Source organism: Cetorhinus maximus, chromosome 1, assembly GCF_964194155.1.
Source record: "Cetorhinus maximus chromosome 1, sCetMax3.hap1.1, whole genome shotgun sequence".
NCBI classification, from domain to species: domain Eukaryota; kingdom Metazoa; phylum Chordata; class Chondrichthyes; order Lamniformes; family Cetorhinidae; genus Cetorhinus; species Cetorhinus maximus.
The window spans coordinates 178184018-178208353 of record NC_135879.1 but is presented as its reverse complement, the minus strand read 5'-3'; the positions used below and the strand labels follow the sequence as shown (position 1 = coordinate 178208353).

At 42.1% G+C, this 24336-nt stretch overlaps 1 protein-coding gene across 3 annotated transcripts in view; it reads left to right on the top strand.

The window, feature by feature from the left end:
- unc13bb (unc-13 homolog Bb (C. elegans)) overlaps positions 1-24336 on the top strand; it is a 754941-nt gene that overhangs the window by 718115 nt on the left and 12490 nt on the right. For 2 of the 3 annotated variants that reach the window (XM_078550323.1, XM_078550314.1), the window contains 3 exons: positions 15249-15305; positions 16005-16085; positions 22470-22617. In XM_078550323.1, the coding sequence (XP_078406449.1) occupies positions 15249-15305; positions 16005-16085; positions 22470-22617 (286 nt within the window). The remainder of the gene's footprint in view (positions 1-15248; positions 15306-16004; positions 16086-22469; positions 22618-24336) is intronic. The other variant, XM_078550332.1, reaches the window with a different exon arrangement.

Genomic DNA, 24336 nt, shown 5'->3' with positions numbered 1-24336 from the left:
GGCACTGCCACTGTGCTAAGTGGGATAGATTTCGAACAGATCTAGCAATTCAAGACTGGGCATCCATCAGTAAAGTGATGGAAGGGGTCATCAACAGTGCTATCAAGTGGCACTTGCTTAGCAACAGCCTGCTCACTGACACTCATTTTGGGTTCAGCCAGGGTCACTCAGCTTCTGACCTCATTACAGCCTTAGTTCAAACATAGACAAAAGAGCTGAACTCCTGAGGTGAGGTGAGACTGACTGCCCTTGACAGCAAGGCAGAATTGGACCAAGTGTGGCATCAAAAACCACTGGCAAAACTGGAGTCAATGGGAATCAGGAGAAAAACTCTCCACTGGTTGGAGTCATACCTAGCACAAAGGAAGATGATTGTGGTTGTTGGAGGTCAATAATCTCAGTTCCAGGATTTCACGGCAGAACTTCCTCAGGGTAGTGTCCTCAGCCCAACTATCTTCAGCTGCTTCATCAATGACCTTCCTTCCATCATAAGGTCAGAAGTGGGGATGTTTGCTGATGATTGCATAGTGTTCAGCACCATTCTCGACTCCTCAGATACTGAAGGAATCATGTCCGAATGCAGCAATACCTGAACAATATCCAGGCTTGAGCTGACAAGTGGCAAGTAACATTCACACCACACAGGTGGTGACCATCTCCAACAAGAGAGAATCTAACCATCGCCCCATGACGTTCAATGGTATTACCATCGCTGAATCCCTCATTATCAACATCCTGGGGTTACCATTGACCAGAAACTGAACTGGACTAGCCATATAAATACTGTGGCGACAAAAGCAGGTCAGAGGCTAGGAATCCTGTGGCGAGTAACTCACCTCCTGATTCCCCAAAGCATGTCCACAAGGCACAAGTCAGGAGTGTAATGGAATACCCTCCTCTTGCCTGGATGAGTGCAACATTGAAGAAGCTTGGCACCATCCAGGGCAAAGCAGCCTGCTTGATTGGCACCCCTTCCACAAACATTCACGCCCCCTACCACTGATGAACAGCGGCAGCAATTCAAGAAGGCAGCTCACCACCACCTTCTCTAGGGCAATTAGGGATGATCAATAAATGTTGGCCAAGCCAGCGACACCCACATCCCGTACGTGAATAAAATAAAAATCCATTAAGTTTAGATACTGCAGTGCCTATGGTCTTAATTGGCATCTGATCCTTACAAAGGCGTATCAGAATGGATGTGGGATCAAAGTCAATGGCCACGTCTGCTGTGCAGAGGCAGCATGGGCCCTTCAAGCCTCCATGACCCTCTGCACTGGTCATGGTTTTCAAGGCAACATGCTTGCAGTCAGGACATAAGTGCAAGCATTGGGTATCGATAGTTACTGTCAAGGTCACTGGAGGACAAGCAACACAAGGCTGACTGTGGCTGCTAGGACTTGGGATTTTCAGCCCTAACTAAGTCCCTCATTGTGAAAGCGCAGCCATATCGTCCTCCAGGATGATATTAGCCTGCAAGGGATAGCCTTGGTATCTGATGTGCATACTGAGGGAAAGTCAAGGGCTATAGACTACATTCCTGCCTTGTATATGGAGGGAGACCATTCCACGCGAAGTACCATTGATTGCTCAATTGTATCCGTTCATTGATACAAGCAGGAAGAGAGAATTCAGGCTGCTGGCAACGCTGCCTTCTTGATAGCCTTGATTAGAATGCGGGGAAGACAGGCCCGTCGCCAATTGTCAAAGCGCAGGGAAGACCATCGCCCTGAAGAACAAGAGCTACAGAGGTCCCAGGAAGACCCAGATGCTGACCCGGAGGGACCAAATCCAAAAAGACGTTTGGCACGACCAAGGCTGTTTGGAAGATGCCACTTGTACATCGGGCAGAACTTTGCCCTTGGCATGTGGGCTCGGCGGGGACAGCTGGGAAGCTGACCACAGCCTGCAATCAGGCCCGGAAGGCAGTTTCATGCTGTTAGGCCAATTAAGGCCTGCCTAGCGAGAAACGTGAGTGGCAGGAGGAGTGTGAAATGAGCGAACGCAACCTTTGCGCATGCATACGAGTGCACGCTACATAATCTACCTGAGGCAGCTCTTTGCCTCAGGGAGATGAGCTCATTTCGGATTTTAAAAAAATTAAAGACCTTATAAATGTTATGAAACAGGGACATGTTTTTAATTCAAGTGTAAATTTTTTATGTGGTTTTTGTTTGCTTTAGGAAACCTCATCCCACCTGTGGATGAGGTTTCCTAAAAACATAAAGGCCGCTTGGCCTTTTTGCCTGCCCGCCAAACGTTAGGTTGGATGGGCAGCGTAAATTTGAATTTAATTAACTTTTTAATGGCCTTAATAGGCCTTTTAATTGTTGACGGATGCACTGCCAATTCCGGCGTGCGCTTGCTAAACGAAATATCGCAGGACTGCGCGATGACGTTGGGACACTCGCCTGAAATCATCGCACGTAATTTTACGCTCGGCCAGGTCGTGTGCTTGCACGCCCGCCAAGTGTAATTTTCTGCCTATGGAGGTGAACAAATGACAGGCACAGGTGCCTTTGCTTGCCTAGGGATGTGATAGTTTATATTTGCCACATTCTCTATCAGAAACGCCACACTGACTTGGAGAGCATCCAATGCCGATTGCTTTGACGGTTACTGCCACACTGAACTTTGCCTGCGGATTCTTCCAGGGCTCCACTGGAGACCTTTGGGGAATCTCACAATCGGCGACACACAAATGCGTAAGGGAGGTGACAAATTCCCCATTCACCCTTACAATTCTGCATGGCTGAAGTAAGCCAGGTTGCCAGAGCTGTGCAATTTGCTGAGATCTCAGCCTTCCCACAAATGCAGGGCGCCATTGACTGCACACAAGTGGCCTTGCGAGTTCCCTGGCAGCAGCCACTGAAATTCATAAATAGAAAAGGATTTCACTCTCTGAACATCCAGCTAATCTGTGATCACAGGAAGTAGATGCAGCATGTTTGTGTTAGGTACCCAGGGAGCTCTCACAACTCGTACACTTTGAGTCACTCCCAGGTGCATACAGAGTTGGCTCCTTGGTGATGAGGGCTATCCCCAAAAGACATGACTAATGATGCCCGTTTGTCAGCCACAGAGTGCATCTGAGGACAGATACAATGCTGCATATTTCACCACAATGTCCTTAATAGAGCAGACTATTGGTCTCTTAAAGATGCATTTCTGATGTTTGGACCAGTCAGGGCGGTTCAAACATCATTGTTTCTTTCGGCGCCCTGCACATCCTAGCACTGAGAATGGGAAGGTGTGTTGCCACAGGGAGACATGGGGGAGCTAGACGTCTCTTCGGATGAGGTGGACGTTTAAAGGGGTGAACCTGAAGAGGGCTTTCCATGGATGACCCCATCATTAGGATTGAAGGTGACTTGAGCTTCCTCTGTGATCATTACGAGATTGATGAGCGTTTCTGGTATGTTGAAGATGACAAGGTTATGTTGTGTCCCTGCATGAAATCATGAAGAGAACTGCAATTGTTACAACTTGTCTTCACTTTATTCCGTCTGGAATCAGACAATTCGTAGACGTGCCGTGACAACCTCAGAGCTACAAGATTCCAGAAGGAATAAGGTGAAGACAAGTTGTTACAAGCCCAATTCTCTTCATGCTTTGATGCAGAGGACACAACAATGCCTTCATTGTCATCTTCAACATATCACGAAAGGTAATCAATCTGACAATGATCATGAAGGAAACACGAGTCACCTTCAATCCTAATGGGGGAGTTGTCCTTGGAAAGCGCAGTAGCCTAGGGACCATGTGGTCACTGTGGAATGTGCTGAGCAGCCCACTCACGCACATCGTTAAGCAACTACAGATAGCACAGTCCTTTCAACCATGGCGTCAACAAGTCAGTGGCATTGGCATCCTTCAAGAGGCTGAAATGCTATTGCACATTTGGATCCACTCATGCCAGTATAACAGCAGCTTAGCAGTGCTCAGGCGACCCTAAGACGAAAAGATTTCATCAATGGTTAGTGCTTGACCATCTCAAGGGAACAACATCCAGACTGCACAATCTCTTCAAATGCCAGCTCTCCTGCATGAATAATGCAGAGACCATTTCATGATATTCAGCCGCAAGATGCCATAAGACATCAGGGCGCAGTGAAGGTCAGAATTTCATCTCTCGTGGGTTGTTAGTATTTGGAATTCTCTTCCCAAGCGAGCAGTGTAGGCTGGGTCATTGAATATATTCAAGCCTGAGTTGGACAGATTTTTGATGTTTAAGGGAGTCAAGGGTTATGGGGGGCAGGCAGGGTAGCGGAGCTAACACCACAGTCAGATCACCTATGATCTTATTGAGTGGCGGAGTATGCTCAATAGGCCACGTGACCTACTCCTGCTCCTGGTGCTTATGTCCTTACGTCCTTACAAATGCACCGTTTTCCTTTCTTCTACTCCAAAGAAGCTGAATAAATATATTTTTCAGAGAAATGTTGTGGTAAAGTGAAGTTAATATTGATGATATTTTTATTCAGATTGTGTGAATGTAATGAGGGAATTTTACCCCCCACTGCCCACCAGGCTCGGTGGGAGAGTGCCGTGGAAGTGGGTTAAGTTGCTTGAAATATGAAACCCAATACTAACCCGCTGCAAAAGCATCTACTTCCAGGTTAGCTGCAGTGGGTTTGGGGACATCCAAGTCACCCACTATGCAAAGGCATGCCCATCATTATAATATTTAACTGAGGCTCCGTTCCTCATAATTCGAGAGCGATTTGATTTTAATGGCTGCAGAGAAACCCAGCAGAAGCTGCCAAATCCAGCAGTTTTACTGCTTGTGTGTTGGGAGGATCAGAATTGTTTCCCTGACTCCTCAGGCAAACCATCCACTGCAGCCTCTCTTCTGGCTACCACACAATCTCTCCTATGATCTTCCCCCTCCTACCCCCAGCCCTGTCTCTTCACCCCTTCCCGTGATCCCTTTATGCCCGAGATCTCTAACACCCCATCCCGCCAAAAGTGTCAATGAGATCTTGCTATTAAATTCAGCAGGACCCTCACCCTCCAAGTATTTCAAGACTTCCCAGCCACAGACTCACGCTCCTGCCACCTGCCAAATACTGGTCCCAGTGTGTCTAATATATCAACATTGGATTTTGTGTTGCTCAACTGTTGTTTTTGATATTCAGTTAATAATGTAGAAAATTATAACTTTACTCATGACTTGTTAAAAAAGGAAACAAATGTCATAACATTCTAAAATAATGAGTTTCTATTTGTGGTGTACATCTCCCTCTGGTGATTGAAAATAAAATTGCTGCGAGTTTACTTAAGCAAATATATTCCTGCCCTGAATTTACTCACCATTTTTGGTGAGCTTGTGGCTTAAACTGAACAACTATGCACTTTTAGAAGTGGATTCTGGGGTAGGACATGCATATACCAGGGGCAGAATTTGGTGGGAGCGGGAGGTACTGAGGTTTAGGAGGGAAGGTGAGTGGGCTGTGGGTGGAGTGCTCAAATTGCTTTTCTTCAGGTGCTTATCTAATTTCCTTTTGAAAGCCAAGATTGAATTTGCCTCTGCCACCTTCTCAGGTTGTACATTCCAGACCCTAAACAACCACTGCATAAAATCAGTTTTTCCTCATGTCACCTTTGGTTCTTTTGCCATAAACCTTAAAATCTGTCTCCCCGGTTCTCAACTCTTCCACCAGTGGGATCTATTTCTCTCTGTCTGCTCTGTCCAGACCCTTCACAATTTTGAACACCTCTATCAAATCTCCTCAAAACCTTCTCTTTTCTAAGGATAACAGGCCAAGCTTCACCAATTTATCCATGTAACAGAAGACTCTTTACCCTGGAACCATTCTTGTAAATCTTTTCTGCACCATCTCCCAACCCTTCCCAGGCCCCGACAAACCCCTAATGGGGTTTCCCTCAATTCTGTGGGGCTACCACTTTTAGCCCTCTAAATTTTAATTTGTATTGAGCTGTCAGAAGGCCCCTCCATGTTGTCAGTGGGAATCGGTGCAAACTATCCACTGGCTGGAGTTATAGCTGGTACAAAGGAAGATGGCTGTGGTTTTGGAATCAACATCATCTCAGCTCAAGGGCATTACTACAGGAGTTCCTCAGGGCAGTGTCCTAGGCCCAAACACCTTCAGCTTTTTCATCAATGACATTCCCTCCATTATAAGGTCAGAAGTGGGGATATTTGCTGATGATTGCAGTGTTCAGTTTGTTACAACATGGCAGATGATGTGGACCAAACCCATAAGAGAAACTTGGCCATGCTATCACAATGGTTTTGCAAATTGTATTTATTACGAGAAGATGTGTGCACTGACTTCAGAAGTAATGAGTCCACTAAGATCTTAAGAGATTGTAAAAATTCAATTAAAATATTTATGAATAAAATAAAAGATTTCAAGCACATACACAAGACTATGATTACTTAAGACTGTAACAACTCCTAAAATTCCTAATTAACCTGACTCCCAGTTACACACCACCTTTAAGGCAACAGTCCAAAATAGATTTTAGATTAAAATAAAATAGCAAGTTAACACAGTACCCACTTGACAGTGGAATTCCAAATGGCTTTCTCCAACTTTAGTTACCGGACACAACAAACCTATGCATAAATGGCAAGAGGATTCTTGAAGGCTGTTTCACATACTCCTGTTAGATCTTACATGGTCCCCAACATAGCCTTTCATTCTCCTTTACATATGTTTTTCTCTCTTTAATATGTAAATTCCATTGTTCCATATGTCTTTGGGAACTGTACTTTTCCCATAATATAAAAACTTTCATGTTGCCAATATTGTCAGTAACCTTTGAGAATAAATAAACACACTCCTTAGCCTTGCTTATCTGGCTAGTTGTAAACATACCAACATCCCTTTGAAATCCAAATAATCCCTTCACTTATCTAAAAATGCAAATTTCCTTCACACCTTACATGCTAAGACAGCACCAATTAGCATTAGCATTTCAAGTACACTTCTACACCTAACTTCTTTTGATAATTTCAAGCTTGCAGTCTACCTGACTCCAAATGTAATTAAATCACATACAGAACCATCTACACTCAACCCCATGAACCTACTTTACAATGAACCAGAAAAATAATATGAAAATTATTATACTTTCGTATCAAGTTCCATTCATGACTTCTCGGATACTGAAGCAGTCTGTGTCCATATGCAGCAAGACCTGGACAAAATTCAGGCTTGGGCTGATGTGGCAAGTAACATTCATCTCACACAAGTTCAAGGCAATGACCATCACCAACAAGAGATAATCTATCTCTTGTTTGTCCTTCAAGGGGAAGATGACCATGTTCATCATCTAGGTGTTTGTTAGGGTTCTACGTAGATGACTGTTAAGGCCCATCTGCGCTGAAACGTTCTGCTGCAAATAGGACAGGATACTACAAGCAATTGAGCTTTGGACAAGTTGCTGACTCAGATTTCCTCTCCTTGCGTTCTCTCTCTGTCTCTGATATGCACTTGCTTTCAAAGGAGGCTGCACTGTTTTTTATTTGGTTGCAGCAGGTGCAGTGATTCTGGACGAGCTTTTTCCAGGACTTTTTCCAATGCGATTCAACCTCTCCGTAGAAGATTCACTTTGGTAAACAAGTGTCCAGGCATTTTAGCTACATGACCAGCCTAACTCAGTTGTGACTGTCTCAATATGGCACAGTTGCTTGGCATGCCAGTTCGAATGAGCACCTCAGTGTCTGGTTTTTTGTCCTGCCATCTGATCTTCAGAAGCTTCCAAAGGCAGCTCAAGTGAAAGTGGTTGAGCTTCTTGACATGACACTGGTATGTGCATGCAGTTTTGCATGCGGAGAGCAGAGTGGGCAGGATTATTGTTCTATAGACTTTCAGTTTCCAGTCATTGTCAGACAGATGTTCGAAGTCTGCTGAAGGCTACACTTGCCTTGGCAATTCTTGCGTGTGTCTTGTCAAATATAGACAGCTTGAGAGAATGTGCTGCTGAGATAAGTGAACTTATCCATTGCTGACAAGTTCTCATCATGGACTGCAACCTTGGGCTCATGATAGGGTTTTCCTGGAATAGGCTGGTGTATTACTTCAGTTTTCTTTGTGCTGATTGTAAAGTTTTTTCACATGCATTAGAGAACAAATTCATGCTACGTTGCATGTCCAGCTCAGAACTGGTAGCTGGTGCACAGTCATTGGCAAACAGGAAATTACAAAGTATATAAGCACAAAAGATTAATACACAAGATAAGATCACACAGAGTTCGGGGTAATATATTAGCTTGGATAGAGGATTGGCTAACCAACAGAAAGCAGAGAGTTAATGGGTCTTTTTCTGGATGGTGAGCTGTAACTAGTGGGGTGCCACAGGTTTCGGTCCTTGGGCCCCAACTATTTACAATCTATATTAATGACTTGGATTCAGGGAAAGAAGATACTATAGCTAAATTTGCAGATGACACCAAAATAGGTGGGAAGGTAAGTTGCAATGAAGAAATAAGAAATTTACAAATGGATATGGCCAGGTTAGGTGAATGGGCCAAAATTTGGCAGATGGAATTAAAGTGGTTAAGTGTGAGGTTATCCATTTTGGTCAGAAGAATAAAAAGGCAACTTATTATTTAAATGGAGAGAAACTTCAGAATGCTTCAGTGCAGAGGGATCTGGGTGTCCTCGTGCATGAATCGCTGAAAGCTGGTATGCAAGTACAGCAAGTAATAAGGAAGGCAAATGGAATTTTGGCATTTGTTGCTAGAGGAATAGAGTATAAAAATAGGGAAATGTTGTTGCAACTGTACAAGGCATTGGTGAGACCACACCTGGTTTACTGTACACAGTTTTGGTCCCCTTGCTTGAGGAAGGATGTAGTTGCACTGGAGGCAGTTCAGAGGAGGTTCGCTAGATTGATTCCAGAGATGCGGAGCTTGTCTTATGAGGAGAGATTGAGCAGTTTAGGCCTATACTCGCTAGAGTTTAGAAGGATGAGAGGAGATCTAATTGAGGTATATAAGATGCTAAAGGGGATAGACAAAGTAGATGTGGAGTGGATGTTTCCCTTGTGGGGCATTCTAGAATGCAAGATGCACTTCAGCAACTCGCCAAGACTCCTTTGACACAACCTCCACCACCTAAAGGAACAAGATCCCCAACATCATAGATGCCAGTCTTCAGCCAATTTGATTTACTCCATGTGATATCAAGACATGGCTGAAGGCACTGGATACGGCAAAGGCTATGGGCCCTGACAATATTCTAGCAACAGTACTGAAGACTTGTGCTCCAAAACTTGCTGCGCTCCTAGCCAAGCTGTACCAGTACAGCTACAACATTGGCACCTACCCAGAATGTGGAAAATTGCCCAGGTATGTCCTGTACACACACAGTGGGAAAGATCCAACCCAGCCAGTTACCGGCACATCAGTCCACTCTCCATCATCAGTGAAGTGATGGAAGGGATCATCAACAGTGCTATCAAGCAGCACTTGTTTAGCAATTACCTGCTCACTGACGTTCAGTTTAAGTTTTAACAGGGTCACTCGGCTTCTGACCTCATTACAGCCTTGGTTCAAACATGGACAAAAGAGCTGAACTTCAGAGGTGAGGTGAGAGTGACTGTCCTTGACATCAAAGCAGCACTTGACCGAGTGTGGCATCAAGTATACCTAACAAACCTAGAGTCAGTGGGAATCAGGGAAAACTTGTCGCTGGTTGGAGTCATACCTAGCCCAAAGGAAGTTGATTGTGGTTGTTGAAGGTCAATCATCTCAGTTCCAGGACATCACTGCAGGAGTTCCTCAGGGCATTGGCCTAGGCCCAACCATCTTCAGCTGCTTCATCAGTGACCTTCTTTCTATCATAAGTGGGGATGTTCGCTGATGATTGCACAATGTTCAGCACCATTGCGACTCCCCAGATACTGAAGCAGACCTTGTCCAGCAAGACCTGGACAATGTCCAGGCTTGGACTGACAAGTGGCAAGTAACATTCACGCCACACAAGTGCTAGGCAATGACCATCTCCAACAAGAGAGCATCTAACCATCTCTCCATGACATTCAATGGCTTTACCATCACTGAATCCCCCACTATCAACATCCTGGGGGTTACCATTGACCAGAAACTAATTGCCCTTAAGAAGGTGGTGGTGAGCTGCCTCCTCGAGCTGCTGCAGTCCATGTGGTGTAGGTACACCCGCAGTACTGTTAGGGAGGGAGTTCCAAGATTTTGACCCAGCAACAGTGAAGGAACAGCAATATATTTCCAAGTCAGGATGGTGAGTGGCTTGAAGGGGAACTTCCAGGTGGTGGTGTTCCCATGTGTCTGCTGCCCTTCTCCCGCTAGATAGTTCCAAATGTGAGTTTGGAAGGTGCGGCCAAAGGAGGCTTGGTAAGTTCCTGCAGTGCATCTTGTTGATAGTGCACACTGCCGCCACTGTGCGTCAGTGATGAAGGGAGTGAATGTTTGTAAATGGGGTGCAATCAAGTGGGCTGCTTTGTCCTGGATAGTGTCAAGCTTCTTGAGTGTTGTTGGAACTGCACTTATCCAGGCAAGTGGAGAGTATTCTATCACACTCCTGCTTTGTGCCTTGTAAATGATTGACATGCTTTGGGGAGTCAGGAGGTGAGTTATTTGTCACATGATTCCTAGCCTCTGACCTGCTCTTGTAGCCACAGTATTTATAGTCCAGTTCAGTTTCTGGTCAATGGTAACCTCAAGGATGTTGATAGTGGGGGATTCAGTGATGGTAATGCCATTGAACATTAAGGGGCGATGGTTGGATTCTCTCTTGTTGGAGATGGTCATTGCCTGGCACTTGTGTGACATGAATGTTACTTGCCACTTGTCAGCTCAAACCTGTCCACCATCTACAAGGGTATAAGTCAGGAGTGTGATGAAATACTCTCCACTTGCCTGGATGTGTACAGCTCCAACAACACACAAGAAGCTTGACACCATCCAGGACAAAACAGCTGCTTGATTGGCACCCCATCCACAAACATTCACTCCCTCCACCACCACCCTGACATGGAACTATATTGCCGTTCCCTCCCTGCCACTTGGTCAGGACCCTGGAATTCCCTTCCTAACAGCACCGTAGGTGTACCTATATCACAAGTTTGCAACGATTCAAGAACACAGGCAATAAATGCTAGCCTTGCCAGTGATGCCAACACCTCATGAACAAAGGAAAAAAAAGTGACTCCTGCTGTTTTGGACATAGAACAACATAAATAAAAGGCACCAGGAGGGTCATCATGTGGGAGATTTCTCAGTGGAAGCTACATCAGAGCTCAAATTTTCAAGAAAGTGTTCTTATCTATTTAATACAATCATTCTTTCCACCACTGCTGCTACACCTCTTCCCCATCTTCAAATAAATTACACACCCTTCAATTTAGTACCCACCCTAGTATATTGCATCACATCAGACTTCTTTGGACCTACATAACTAAGCCAGACAATTATTCGATTGATTAACACAAAATAAGTGCACCCTTTCCTTTATGTCTATAAACTCCATGAATAACAGAATGTGACATAAATGCAATTCTCCTTTTAATGCAAGGAATTCGCAATGGCCGTAAACCAATGTAATTTTTTCCTGTCACGCATGTCCCATGCTGGGCTACTCCTGTGGTACAAAGGCCTCATGGAATTGATATGGCCCCCTTTCATGACAACTCCCTCCTGAGAAGAATGTGCTTCTGGCTGTATCTGATTAGTGCAAAGGATCATCTGATGGCAGCTCGCTTGATTGGCACCCCATCCACAAACATTCACTCCCTCCACCACCACCCTGACTTGAAAGATCCTGAAAGCCCATGAGAAATAGCAGCCTGCATTTTGGATCCCTGGGATCGGAAACCAGTCTGCACTATTCTGTTTAATCTTTTTCCTACTGCCACCAGAGCTGCACTCACCTCCTATGGCTATTCATCTTAGAGGGTAAGCAGTGTCTCGATGATCAAGGAAGAGTGACATTAGTCAGTGTGTTATCTTGCCTGCACATATTAGTTAATTGAACTTCTTTTATTGAATACAACTGAGTGGCTAGACCATTTCAGAGGGCAGTTAATAGCCAATCCCATTGCTGTGGATTTGGATCATTAGTCCAGGCCTCTGGATTACGAGTCCAATAATATAATCAGCATGCTACCATTTCCCCATTTCTTGGTACTGGCTAGTTATTCTGGGTGTGAGAGGTTGCACTCAGTGCTACAGCCACTTTTGTCCACATGACAACAAGCTTTTTCAGAGGTTTCTTCCCATAGGTACCTTTTTATTCATTCACGGGATGTGGGCTTCGCTGGCTGGGCCAGCATTTATTGCCCATCCCTAGTTGCCCTTGAGAAGGTGGTGGTGAGCTGCCTTCTTGAACCAATGCAGTCCACAGTGCTGTTAGGAAGGGAGTTCCAGGATTTTGACCCAATGACAGTGAAGGAACAGCGATATATTTCCAAGTCAGGATGGTGAGTGGATCGTAGGGGAATTTCCAGATGGTGGTGTTCCCAAGTGTCTGCTACCCTTGTCCTTCTAGATGGTAGCGGTCGTGGGTTTGGAAGGTGCTGTTGAAGGAGCCTTAGTGAATTCCTGCAATGCATCTTATAGATGGGACACACTGCTGCTACTGTGCGTCGGTGATAAATGGAGTGAATGTTTGTGGATGTGGTGCCAATCAAGCAGGCTGCTTTGTCCTGGACAGTGTCAAGCTTCTTGAGCGTTGTGGGAGCTGCACTCATCCAGGCAAGTGAGGAGTATTCCATCACACTCTTGATTTGTACCTTGTAGATGGTGGACAGGCTTTGGGGAGCCAGGATGTGAGTTACTCCTCACATGATTCCTAGCCTCTGACCTGCTCTTGCAGCCACAGGATTTATATGGCTAGTCCAGTTCAGTTTCTGGTCAGTGGTAACCCAAGGATGCTGATAGTGGGGGATTCAGTGATGGTAATGCCATTGAACATCAAGGGGTGATGGTTGGATTCCCTCTTGTTGGAGATGGTCACCACCTGTGTGGTGTGAATGTTACTTGCCACTTGTCAGCTCAAGCCTGGAAATTGTCCAGGTCTAACTGCATTTGGACATGGACTGCTTCAGTATCTGAGGAGTTGCAAATGGTGCTGTGTATCGTGCAATCATCATTGAACATCCTCACTTCTGACATTATGATGGAAGGAAGGTTATTGATGAAGCAGCTCAAGATGGTTGGGTCCGAGGACAGTATCTGAGGATCTCCTGTAGTGGTGGCCTGGAACTGAGATGACTGACCTCCAACTACCACAACCATCTTCCTTTGTGCTAGCTATGACTCCAACCCGTGGAGAGTTTTCCCCCTGATTCCCATTGACTCCAGTTTTGCTAGGGCTCCTTGATGCCATCCTCGGTCAAAATCGGCCTTGATGTCAAGGGCAGTCATTCTCACTTCACCTCAGGAGTTCAGTACTTTTGTCCATGTTTACACCTAGGCTGTAATGAGGTCAGGAGCTGAGTGGCCCTGCCAGGACCCAAACTAGGTGTCAGTGAGCAGGTTATTGCTTAGCAAGTGTCGCTTGATAGCACTGTTGATGACTCCTTCTATTACTTTACTGACGATGGAGATTAGATGGGGCGGTAATTGGCCGGGTTGGATTTGTCCTTTTTTTGCGTACAGGACACACCTGTGCAATTTTCCACATAGTCGGGTAGCTACCAGTGTTGTAGTTGTACTGGAACAGCTTGGCTCGGGGCATGACAAGTCCTGGAGCACAAGTCTTCAGTACTATTGCTGGAATGTTGTCAGGGCCCATAGCCTTTGCCGTATCCAGTGCCTTCAGCAAATGGAGTGAGTTGAATTGGCTGATGACAGGCACCAGTGATGCTGGGGACCTCCAGAGGAGTATGCAGTCCTTGAAGGTAACTTGATTTTATGTGATAATGTAAATCAGGCTAATCAAAAGCCTATCTTACGTTATCGTGGAAAAGCAATACAACCGCCCTTCTCCTTTGCTGTATTTTGTGGTAATTGCTGGTTATTGATTGGTACTTTTCAAACCAGCCTACTAAATGATTCCCATTCAGTTAATGGGATCTGAAAGTTTATCAGGAATTAACAGGTAGAGGTTTTTTGCACCAATCTTTTTAGCTCTGTGGCGTTGTGAAGCCTTTGAGAGGTGTGAAACTATAATGAGATGCAAGACATTTAATTATATAAATGGATATGAACCATACAAATCTTTGATTCAGTCATGGCAGTTTCTTTTAACCCTGGGAATATACTGGGCACTGATGGATGAATTATTACCTGAAGCGTTATGTCGCAGATCAATTCATAAGTAAGACATTCTGAGAGGTACGGGAATTTGCTTCATTTGAAAGATTATGACTTAATTCCCACTATAATTTAATTGATATAATTAGATGCTTTCTGATTTGTAATTCTGTATTCCTTGATAACGTGTGAGATATTTAGGTCTGGATTTTGTGGTAGTTATGACAGTGAAACTGTTAGTGCTGTCATCATTATCTGTGGTGTACAGTTAAACACAGAAGTCCAGAAGTTGCTGATCATGATTCCCTGTTCCTCCACAGATTGTGTTGCTGAAGTCTCTGCAGGTGGCAATCTTTAGAAATCATTGAACTGACAAGAACTCCCCTGTTTACACTGTAATATTGCTCTAAAAAGAAACTCTGAGAAAGTTGTGCCTCGTTAATGAGATGTGACAGGATTTTAATGGCGTAGTATGTCATAACTACAAATGAACTCTGGCCCTGAAATATGAATTTTATATTTGTGGAATATCAAATCTACATTACAAAAATTATATAGGTTTTTAATATAATATTTTTTTCAAGCTTGTTTAATATATTTCAGCCTGTACCTTATTTCCATGTGTATGTGCCAATCTTTATTTCGCTGTCCACAAAATTTATGAACTGTGAATGATAGTCACTGCATTTTACTTCCTGGTTTGCTGACTGTGTGATTCTTCAGTGTGATTGGCTGCTTAGCCTGCCTGTGACATTACTGTTTCTGACTGCCTGGAGATATCCTAGAGTTGACACCAGAATTAAACCAACTATGTAAGGCAAAATCCACACCACAGAGATCGCTAGATCATTGTGGGAAGCTTGTTTTGAGATCAGTGGCAAGTGTTGTCGCTCTGCTGCTGACTGTGAAATCCAGACCATAAAATGTGTGTGTGTATATGTATAGTACTTGCAGTCCACTTATGTTGTTAAATTGTTTTTCAAGAGTTGTAAAATGTTCAACTTTTAATTGTTTTTCTTCCTTTTAATGCATGCAATCACAGGGTACGCAGTTGATTTTCACTGCTGCTAAAGAACTGGGGCAGTTATCAAAGCTGAAGGTATCAGTGTATTTTGTTGCACGAGCAGTAAACCTGTATGCTGTATTGAAAATGCATGCCTTGTGTTCAAAAGAAAGAAAGCTTGGTGTGTTTTTAATTTTAAAAATATTTACTTTCTTTTAGCAATAAAAAAATTAAAAATTATTTTTGCTTCTCCTGTGAAACGCAAGAATGATATTTACAATTTGTTTCCAAAAAAGTGCTTTTCCAGTGTGCATTATATGATATTGCCTTGAAGCTAATTGTAACAACAGAAAGATGAGAAAGCAAAACATAAAAATTCTTGTTTTCTGTCACTAATACCATTGGTTATAACATTGGCAGTTCTAAAACAAAAATGAACAGTCATGCAAGTTCCCTAACACATCTCTAAAATAGATTTCATCAGTTTTTTTTTCCTTTCTTGAAGCAAGAAATTCTTATTGTGTTATTTGACTACAATTAATGACAAAGGTGCTCTTGCTGCATGGCAAGTGTTTGGATGGTCAGCTGTCAAACTGTTAGAAGGTTCTCTACAGAAAAATTTGAGGAAGTCATTAGACTTTTGGCAAATTATTAACCAGTAGACAAAAAACAAGCTCATTTTGATGTTTTGTTCCTTTGTCATAATAAGTAGAAAAACTTGTCCCTTCATGCAATTTGTAAACATTATTCCCATCTTTATGAAATATCTGACTCTGCAAGCTTTGATTTTTCCAGGATCACATGGTTCGGGAAGAAGCCAAAAGCCTTACACCAAAACAATGTGCTATTATGGATTTGGCACTGGACACAATTAAGGTGAGTGCGAGAAATGTAATTTAATTTCTAAATTAACCTAAGGGGAGAATTTTCTCCCCGTTGAGGAGGTTGGGTGGTAGCGGGCATGCAGCTGATTGCTGCCCGCGATCGGCTGCGCGCTGCCATTTTACGTGACCCGCCCAGTGTGATGCGCACCCAGAAGCGCTGTACGCTGGCAGGCTGAGTTGGGGGCTGCACTCTTTCGCGCATATACGTGAAAGAGCGCAGAAATCTCCCTGAGGCACAGAACTGCCTCAGGGAGATTAGTTTGATTTTTAAAAATTTTAATAAAGGAAAAAAAAATTAAGACATGTCCCCTCATGTGACAGTGTCACATGAGCTGGGACATGTCTATGAATTTTATTGAAAATTTTTATTAATGTTTTAAAACCTTCATGAAACCTCATCCTGCCCATGGATGAGGTTTCATCATAAATGTGAAGGCCGCCTAGGCTCTTCACCTGCCTGCCAACCTTTAGGTTGGGCGGGCAGCTCCATTAATAATTTTAATTGGTATTTAAATGGCCATAATAGGCCTTTGACAGTTCGAACTGAAGATCTGAATGATGCACGGTGACATTGGGACGCACGCCCGACATCACCACGTGGGATTTTATGCGTCGGCGAGCGGGGCCCACCCCCGTTCGCCAATCCGAAGATTCTGGCCTAAGTAACTAAGAGATAAGAAATGTTCTAAATAATTCCAATCTTTTTCAGCAACCGGGCCTTAAGGTGAACATTTACTAGGGACTTCTCATGTTTCAGATATGTATGGTCATGCTTTTCCCACAACGCTAACTTTTTTTTTGCATATTTGCTGATATTCTTCTGGCTGTACCCAAATGTCAACCACCTGTATTTTTTAAGCTGTTTGTATTTCAACACATGGCCAGCTTGTTACATTTCACAAGAAAAATCATTGTATTCATGAGGATTGAGAATATTAAGCAATCAGATTAATTTAAAGGTACAATTAGCATTTGTCAGAAGCAAGCAGATTGATTAAAAGGTCAGACACTATCAGTATCTGTTTGGTTGTAAGTTGGGAGTGGAGGGTGTCAAAGTAATCAATCGGATGTTACTTACTTTCACTATTGTTACAAACAAATTTTAAAATTGAGTTGATGAGCGCACAGTTATTGATAAGCTTGTCAAGCATTTGTCCCAGTGGACATCAAATAAGTTGCTAAAATTCAATTTTATGGGGCATGCCCAGCTGTTGATTTACGTATACGTTTATTTTCTTCAAGACTAGCTCAGGCTACATTCATGGGATTGGATGGTTTGTGCTTTGTATGAGTGCATTTACTATCTTTATTTGAACATACCAGTGTTTCCAGCATTTGAATTTTACTGGTATGGTGTGATAGAGGTTTTTGTCTTTCTGTGGATGAGTTATAGAGCCCAATTATGTTCTGTAATTTTGAACGCTATTTTCAATGTATTTACTTTGTTGCCAATAGATTGCACATCTCTGGCTGATGCAGTGATTAGGTCTACCCAAGAGCAAAATAATTTTTTAAGGATTGTACTATATAATCATTTTTATCTCTAGCTCAATCAAAGAAATTTTCATTGACAAGGAAGAAAAAATGCAATATAGTTTGGAAATTACCGTTGACAATAATAGTAAATGCCTATTTAATGCATTTGAATGACAGTCTTCTGACAACTGTTTTAGCAGAGGTGTTTATTCTTGGCATTAACAGTCCTGTAAAATAACAGACAAAGTACTTGTCCATTTTTCTCGTCACTGTAATTTCTAGTCTCATTTATTTTGAGGTTTTAATACAAAAATCATTTGTTATGACATGGCAGATGATGTGTGCCAGGTGGACTAAATCCACAAAGAAAACTTGACCACACTATCACAATGGTTTTGCAATTTGTGTTTATTACAAGAAGATTTGTGCACTGAATTCAGAAGTAATGAGTCCACTAACACTGTTAGAGATTTTAAAAATTAAATTAAAACATTTATTAACAAAAGAAAAGATTTCAAGCACATACATAAGATTACAGTTACTTAATATTGTAACAAACCCCAGAATTCATAATTAACCTGACTCCCAACTATACACCCTCTTTAAGGCATCAGTTCAAAATAGATTTTAAATTTAAGTAGTAAATCCAACAAGTTTATCACAGCACCCACTCGACAGTGGAATTCCAAAGGCGTTTCTCCAACTTTGGTTACTGGACACAGCAGACTTCTACAAAGGTGGTTGGAGGCCTTTCCCCTAGGCTGTTTAACATTGCCCTTTTAGATCTTACAAGGCCCCCCAACATAGCCTTCCATCCTTCTTTATATATATTTCTCTCTCTTTAATCTGTAAATTCCATTGTTCTATATGTCTTTGGAAATGTACTTTTCCCATAATGTAAAAATCTTTAATGTTGCCAATATGGTCAGCACCTTTGGGAAAAATAAACATACTGCTTGGCCTTGCTTATCTTGTTAGTAGTAAACATCCTATCATCCCTTTGAACTAAACAACCCCTTCACTTTTCTAAAAAAATACAAATTTCCTTCACGCCCTTCATCCATGTTTACTCATTAGCATTTCAAATGCCCCTTCCACCTAACTTCTTTTAATAATTTCAACCTTGCAGTTTATCTGACTCCAATTCAATTAAATCACACATACAGAACCATACACACACAATCATAAACCTACTTTACAATAAACCACGATAATATTATGAAAAATGTGATGGTTTCATGACATGTTTGAAATGCACATAATTCAAACAGTATGTAAAAGAAAAAAGGATAGGTTAATGCTTGGGTCTGACCGTCATCAGAAGTTGGTTCTATGGTTTTGTTTCAATGATATTGAAGCTACTTAAAATAAAAATAGTTTAATTAAGGTAACGAAATCTGCAAAATTTGAATTCAGAATAATTCCTTTGGGCTACCATGGCATGTGGACCAGAGACTGAAGTGTTAGATCATGAATCATTTTTGTCTTGTAAATGTGAAATGTATTGCCAGTTAGGGTTATTTAAGGTGCATGTTGTAACCATTTTCTATTCACAAAGAGAAAGAATGGAAAATTCCCATTGTTTTTAACCGAGTGCTGTAAGCTTGTATTGAACTCTCTGCAACTACACTTATTCGTATGTAGGATAGCTGTAATTTTTTTTTATTCATTCATGGGATGTGGGCATTGCTGGCTAGGCCAGCATTTATTGCACATCCCTTATTGCCTTTGAGAAGGTGGTAGTGAGCTGCCTTCTTGAACCACCGCAGGTACACTTACAGTGCTGTTCCAGGCTTTTGACCCAATGACAGTGAAGGAACGACGATATATTTCCAAGTCAGGATGGTGAGTGGCTTGGATGGGAACTTCCAGGTGGTGGTATTTCCATATGTCTGTTTCCCTTGTCCTTCTAGATGGTAGTGGTCATGGGTTTGGAAGGTGCTGTCAAGGGAGCCTTGGTGAGTTCCTGCAGTGCATCTTGTAGATGGTACACACTGCTTCCACTGTGCATCAGTGGTGGAGGGAGTGAATGTTTGTGGATGGGGTGCCAATCAAGTGGATTCCTTTATCCTGGATGATGTCAAGCTTCTCGAGTGTTGTGGGAGCTGCACTCATCCAGGCAAGTGGGGAGTATTAGGTGGGGACAGACTTTGGGGAGTCAGGAGGTGAGTTACTCGCCACAGGATTCCTAGCCTCTGTCCTGCTCTTGTAGCCATAGTATTTATATGGCTAGTCCAGTTCAGTTTCTAGTCAATCGTAACCCCCACCATGTTGATAGTGGGGGATTCAGCGATGATGATGGCATTGAATATCAAGGGGTGATTTTAGATTCTCTCTTGTTGGAGATGGTCATTGCCTGGCACTTGTGTGGTGTGAATGTTACTTGCCTCTTGTCAGCCCAAGCCTGGATATTGTCCAAGCCTTGCTGCATTTGGACATGGACTGCTACTGAGGAGTTGCGAATAGTGCTGAACATTGTGCAATCATCAGCAAACATCCCCACTTATGATGGAAGGAAGGTCATTGATGAAGCAGCTGAAGGAACTCCTGCAGTGATGTCCTGGAACTGAGATGATTGACCTCTAACAACCACAACCATCTTCCTTTGTGCCGCTTGATAGCACTGTTGATGACCCTTTCCAGCACCTTACTGATGATCGAGAGTAGACTGATGGGGCGGTAATTGGCCGGCTTGGATTTGTCATGCTTTTTGTGTATAGGACATACCTGGGCAGTTTTCCACATTACTGGGTAGATGCCAGTAATCCTTAATGGATCATTTATTTTTAGCTTGAAAGGCATTAGAGCATTATGTTAGGAACTAGAGATAGTTTAAATAAGTTATATTTGTATTTGTGGGTGTTACATATGAGTTTTAGCTTTAAGTTTAAATTTAATTTGTGTTTCTGTATTTGTGTGTTAAGGGGAGAACTTGAGTTTTAGTTTCATTTTAAAAGTTGCCTGCAAGTCTGAAGGCTTTGTTTGTTGGTATACCTACATTTTTAATTAGGTTTTATGACTCTTGAAGTAGAGAACTGGGCTATTGCCTCACAGCAGGGGGCCCGCGGACACAAGGAGAAACAGAGCAACAGGTTTTTTAATTCAGTTGGAAACAGGAGCTAGGAGAAACTGGATATGAGTGAGCTACAGGAAGCAGATTTCTCCAAAGAACAGAAAGGAGGGGTCCAAAGAAGATCTTCTAGCTGATGGAAAAGAAGAGGAATCTGGAAAAGGCTGTATTAAGTGAGTTAAGAGTGAGGAGAAGAGGAAGGCTCCCACTTTAAAGAGAGAAAGCTGCAGGATGCAGACTTAAAGCAAAATAGGCTTGTGGGAAACCAGAAGATTCAAGGAGACAGCCAAAGGTTGGTGACTTCTTACTATGAGCATGTGAAGCACATGCTGTGTATCTGAGAGAGAGTGCATGGAAGGCAAAGCTTGAATGCATGTGGCAATCCAGGGGAGAGGAACATCGGAAGAAGAGTTTGAAACCTGGAGGTGGACCCTTGTGGAAGACATCCGAGAGGAAGCATCGTTTCGGAGAAGATTCCAATGCAGGTTCTTGAGAGTGGTGATTGGAAACCTTCATGTGAAAGACAGAGTTCAGTGAGACCAGTTGGCATATGGTGGGATACGCATTTGGGATAGTTGATGAGGGATCCATAGCATCTGTTTGGGGTGGCATCTGTGACTTGGTTTCAGAGTGTGGTGTGCCTGACCATAGGTCGCCTGTTGTTTTACATGGATTGTATACTTACTGTGAACATTTGAGTACAAGATAGCTTTTGTAACTTGTGTTATCCTTATGAATCTGTATATATCTGTGAAGGTATATTTGTGGCTGAAGGAGTTTGTATAATAGTTCATCTTTTTTTGTCAAATAAATGTTTTTTTTGTTAAAAGTTCATCACTTGACTCATGTGACTCCATTCAGTAGCTGCCTCCACGTTTCTACACAAAAAATAAAAGTTAGGATCTATTGAACCGGGTTCTATTCTGGGATCTGACTTGTCAGTAGTACCATCAGCTGGGATCATAACAATTTGATTCCAAAATGCTAGATATTAAACTAGTATTCTTTAACAATTTGGAACATTCACTGGTTTGTCTGAAACCTTAAACAAAGCAAAAAACTGTCATCACTGTAGTTGTGATAATTCAGTGAAGAAATTGTGAACCAATCTAGCCGCGAATCCTAGGATGAAGATTCCAACCTAATTAGCAGGGATCAATTGCTCTTGTAGCTTGTTTAGTGCATACAGCACAATTACATTCTTACTAATTAATCACCACACTTTAAGTTGGTAATACAGTAACTGCAATAACCATTATAATGCAATTGCTGTAATTGAGAAAGTTCCAATCAATGAACATTTTACACTGGTTAAAATGTAATTGCACATTTTTGTCTACTCACTAGAATCAAGCAAGTATACATTCTGCCTTTATTTAGTTTCTCATTTACAGCCTTTTAAATATCCTTTCCTATGCTGATATGTAAGTCAGCATGTAAAAAAAATGAAATTTCCTTCCGGATCAAAATACAAAAATAGTTCTTAGACTTAGTGATTTGACTGTAGTTTTGAAGGATAGTTGATAAAAGAAAAGTTGTACCTACTAGTACTGTTAAAAGGGGAAACCATTGTCATTTTGTAGAATGAGGTTTTTGACAAATAGCAAACAATGTGAATGCATCCATCTCCCTACGCAAGAATATTTTTAGATGTCTTTAGCATCATTTTATTTTGTGCTTCCGTAATAAAAAGACATTTTTACCAACTAAACTTTGGTGATAATTTCCCCTTTAGCATTGTTAGAAAGTTGTTTTTTTATATAGCTGAAGGGTACACGTGTTGCTGATTCATGAGTTCAGAGTGTTTTTGTTTAAATTTTGACATTACAGCAATACTTCCATGCGGGTGGAAATGGCCTGAAAAAAACTTTCCTGGAGAAGAGTCCAGACCTTCAGTCCTTGCGATATGCACTGTCGCTCTACACCCAGACCACAGATACCCTCATCAAAACATTTGTCCAATCTCAAACTGCTCAGGGTAAGTATTTCAAAGGACACGTCTTCAGCATCAAGCTATAATATAGGTAGTTTGATCTATATACTCCTGTTTAGAGTAGTGAGCAAACCAGACACCTTATTCAAGGTTCCCCCTCTGTTTAAAAGTTCGAAGATGCACATGTTTTTGTATGCATAGCAGTTGGTTCTTTTCAGCTGGAAAATGATATTAACTTTCTGGAAAGCTGCACTATTGTGTTATGAAACTATTGAAAATTGAGAACACTATTTTAAATTTTATTTGTTTTATTGTTTTGACAAATATGGGCTCCTAAAAGAAAATTGTACTGAGCCATTCAGAAGATTATGATCATCACTTCAATTTGGCCATAATTAAATCAATTCTTGAAGGTGGTTTTGAAAATTACTTCTGTGATCATGACCTGAATCTGTTGGGAGTTGGTTAGTTGATTAGTTATCGATTAGCCCACTAGGAGGAGTACCACACAAAGAAGAAGATGATAATGATGACTCAGCTACAATAACCTCAATAAGGTTTCTGTCAACTGAGCTATAGAGTAGAACTGGCTCATGAAATGAAAGAGAAGTTAGCAGGCTCTATGCCTGTCTTTCCAGAAGAAAGCATGAGTGGAGGTGGATACCTTGAAAATGCAAAATATAAACAATTAAGCATTTACGCATTTAAGTTACAAAAGAACTGAGTCAATTTTATATTGTACATGTATCTGTTTATATTTGGACATGTAACAATTTCTTGTCTATAGTCCTACAGAAGATGGAGGAAGGGGCACTGAAGACCATGGGAAGGGGGTATGGTGCTGGGGGTGGGCTTAATCCCATCTCCTCAAGAAGAAAACAGAAGGTCCCTTTGGCCCACTTTTTAAGGGGGAACATAAAGCACAAATTATGTGAATGTTCAAATATCCAGGCCTGTGTCCCATTTCTACCATTGGAGAACTCGGTGAGCATGGTCTCACTCAGTGTCCCAGCCACTGCTTTTCCATAGCCAGAAATTTCCCCTCAACACATCCCCTTTGACAGGTATTTGGCTCCAAAAAAATCAGACATCAACTCCCAAGCAACTCTGGTAAGTCCAGTTCCTGGGCTGATTTATGGCCTTTCAGCCATTTTCCCATGAGAGTGAACTGGAAAGATCACAGATTTTTGGTTGTCCGATTTTGCAGCAATTTCTGGAGGGCTTAATTACATTTCAAAAATGATGCCCTTTTCATAAGTGTTTTAATTACTCTGATGACAACAAAAAAGTCCATGAGTTTGACTGAGCTGGGAGCTACGACATCATCTAAACAGCAAGTTGTGTTGGGATATTTATTTATTGTGACTTGTTTTCATTCATTCATTGATATCAAAAGATGCTTTCAATACTCTTTATGTTTAGAATATGAAATGAATTATTTGCTTTGAATGGGCTTTGGGTACGTAATTCAAGATATTTCAAGGGCCTCTTATAAAGACAGAATGTTTTGTATATTTTAATTTTGAAGCTACAAATGATCTGCATTATACCTGAGGTGAGATTTCTGGTTATGGCCTATTGCTGTCCATTTGTGGTAAACATTACTATAGGGAGCCTATTTCTGCTGCATTTTGTATTGGTCTTTGCACTTAATGTTAAGTGTTCTTTTCTGCAACCCTTCAGGCTGTTTCCTCTGGGCAGTAATGTGCATGTGGGTGGGGTCAAGGAAGTATGGGTTTTGCCTCATTTCCATGGTTTTCTCAT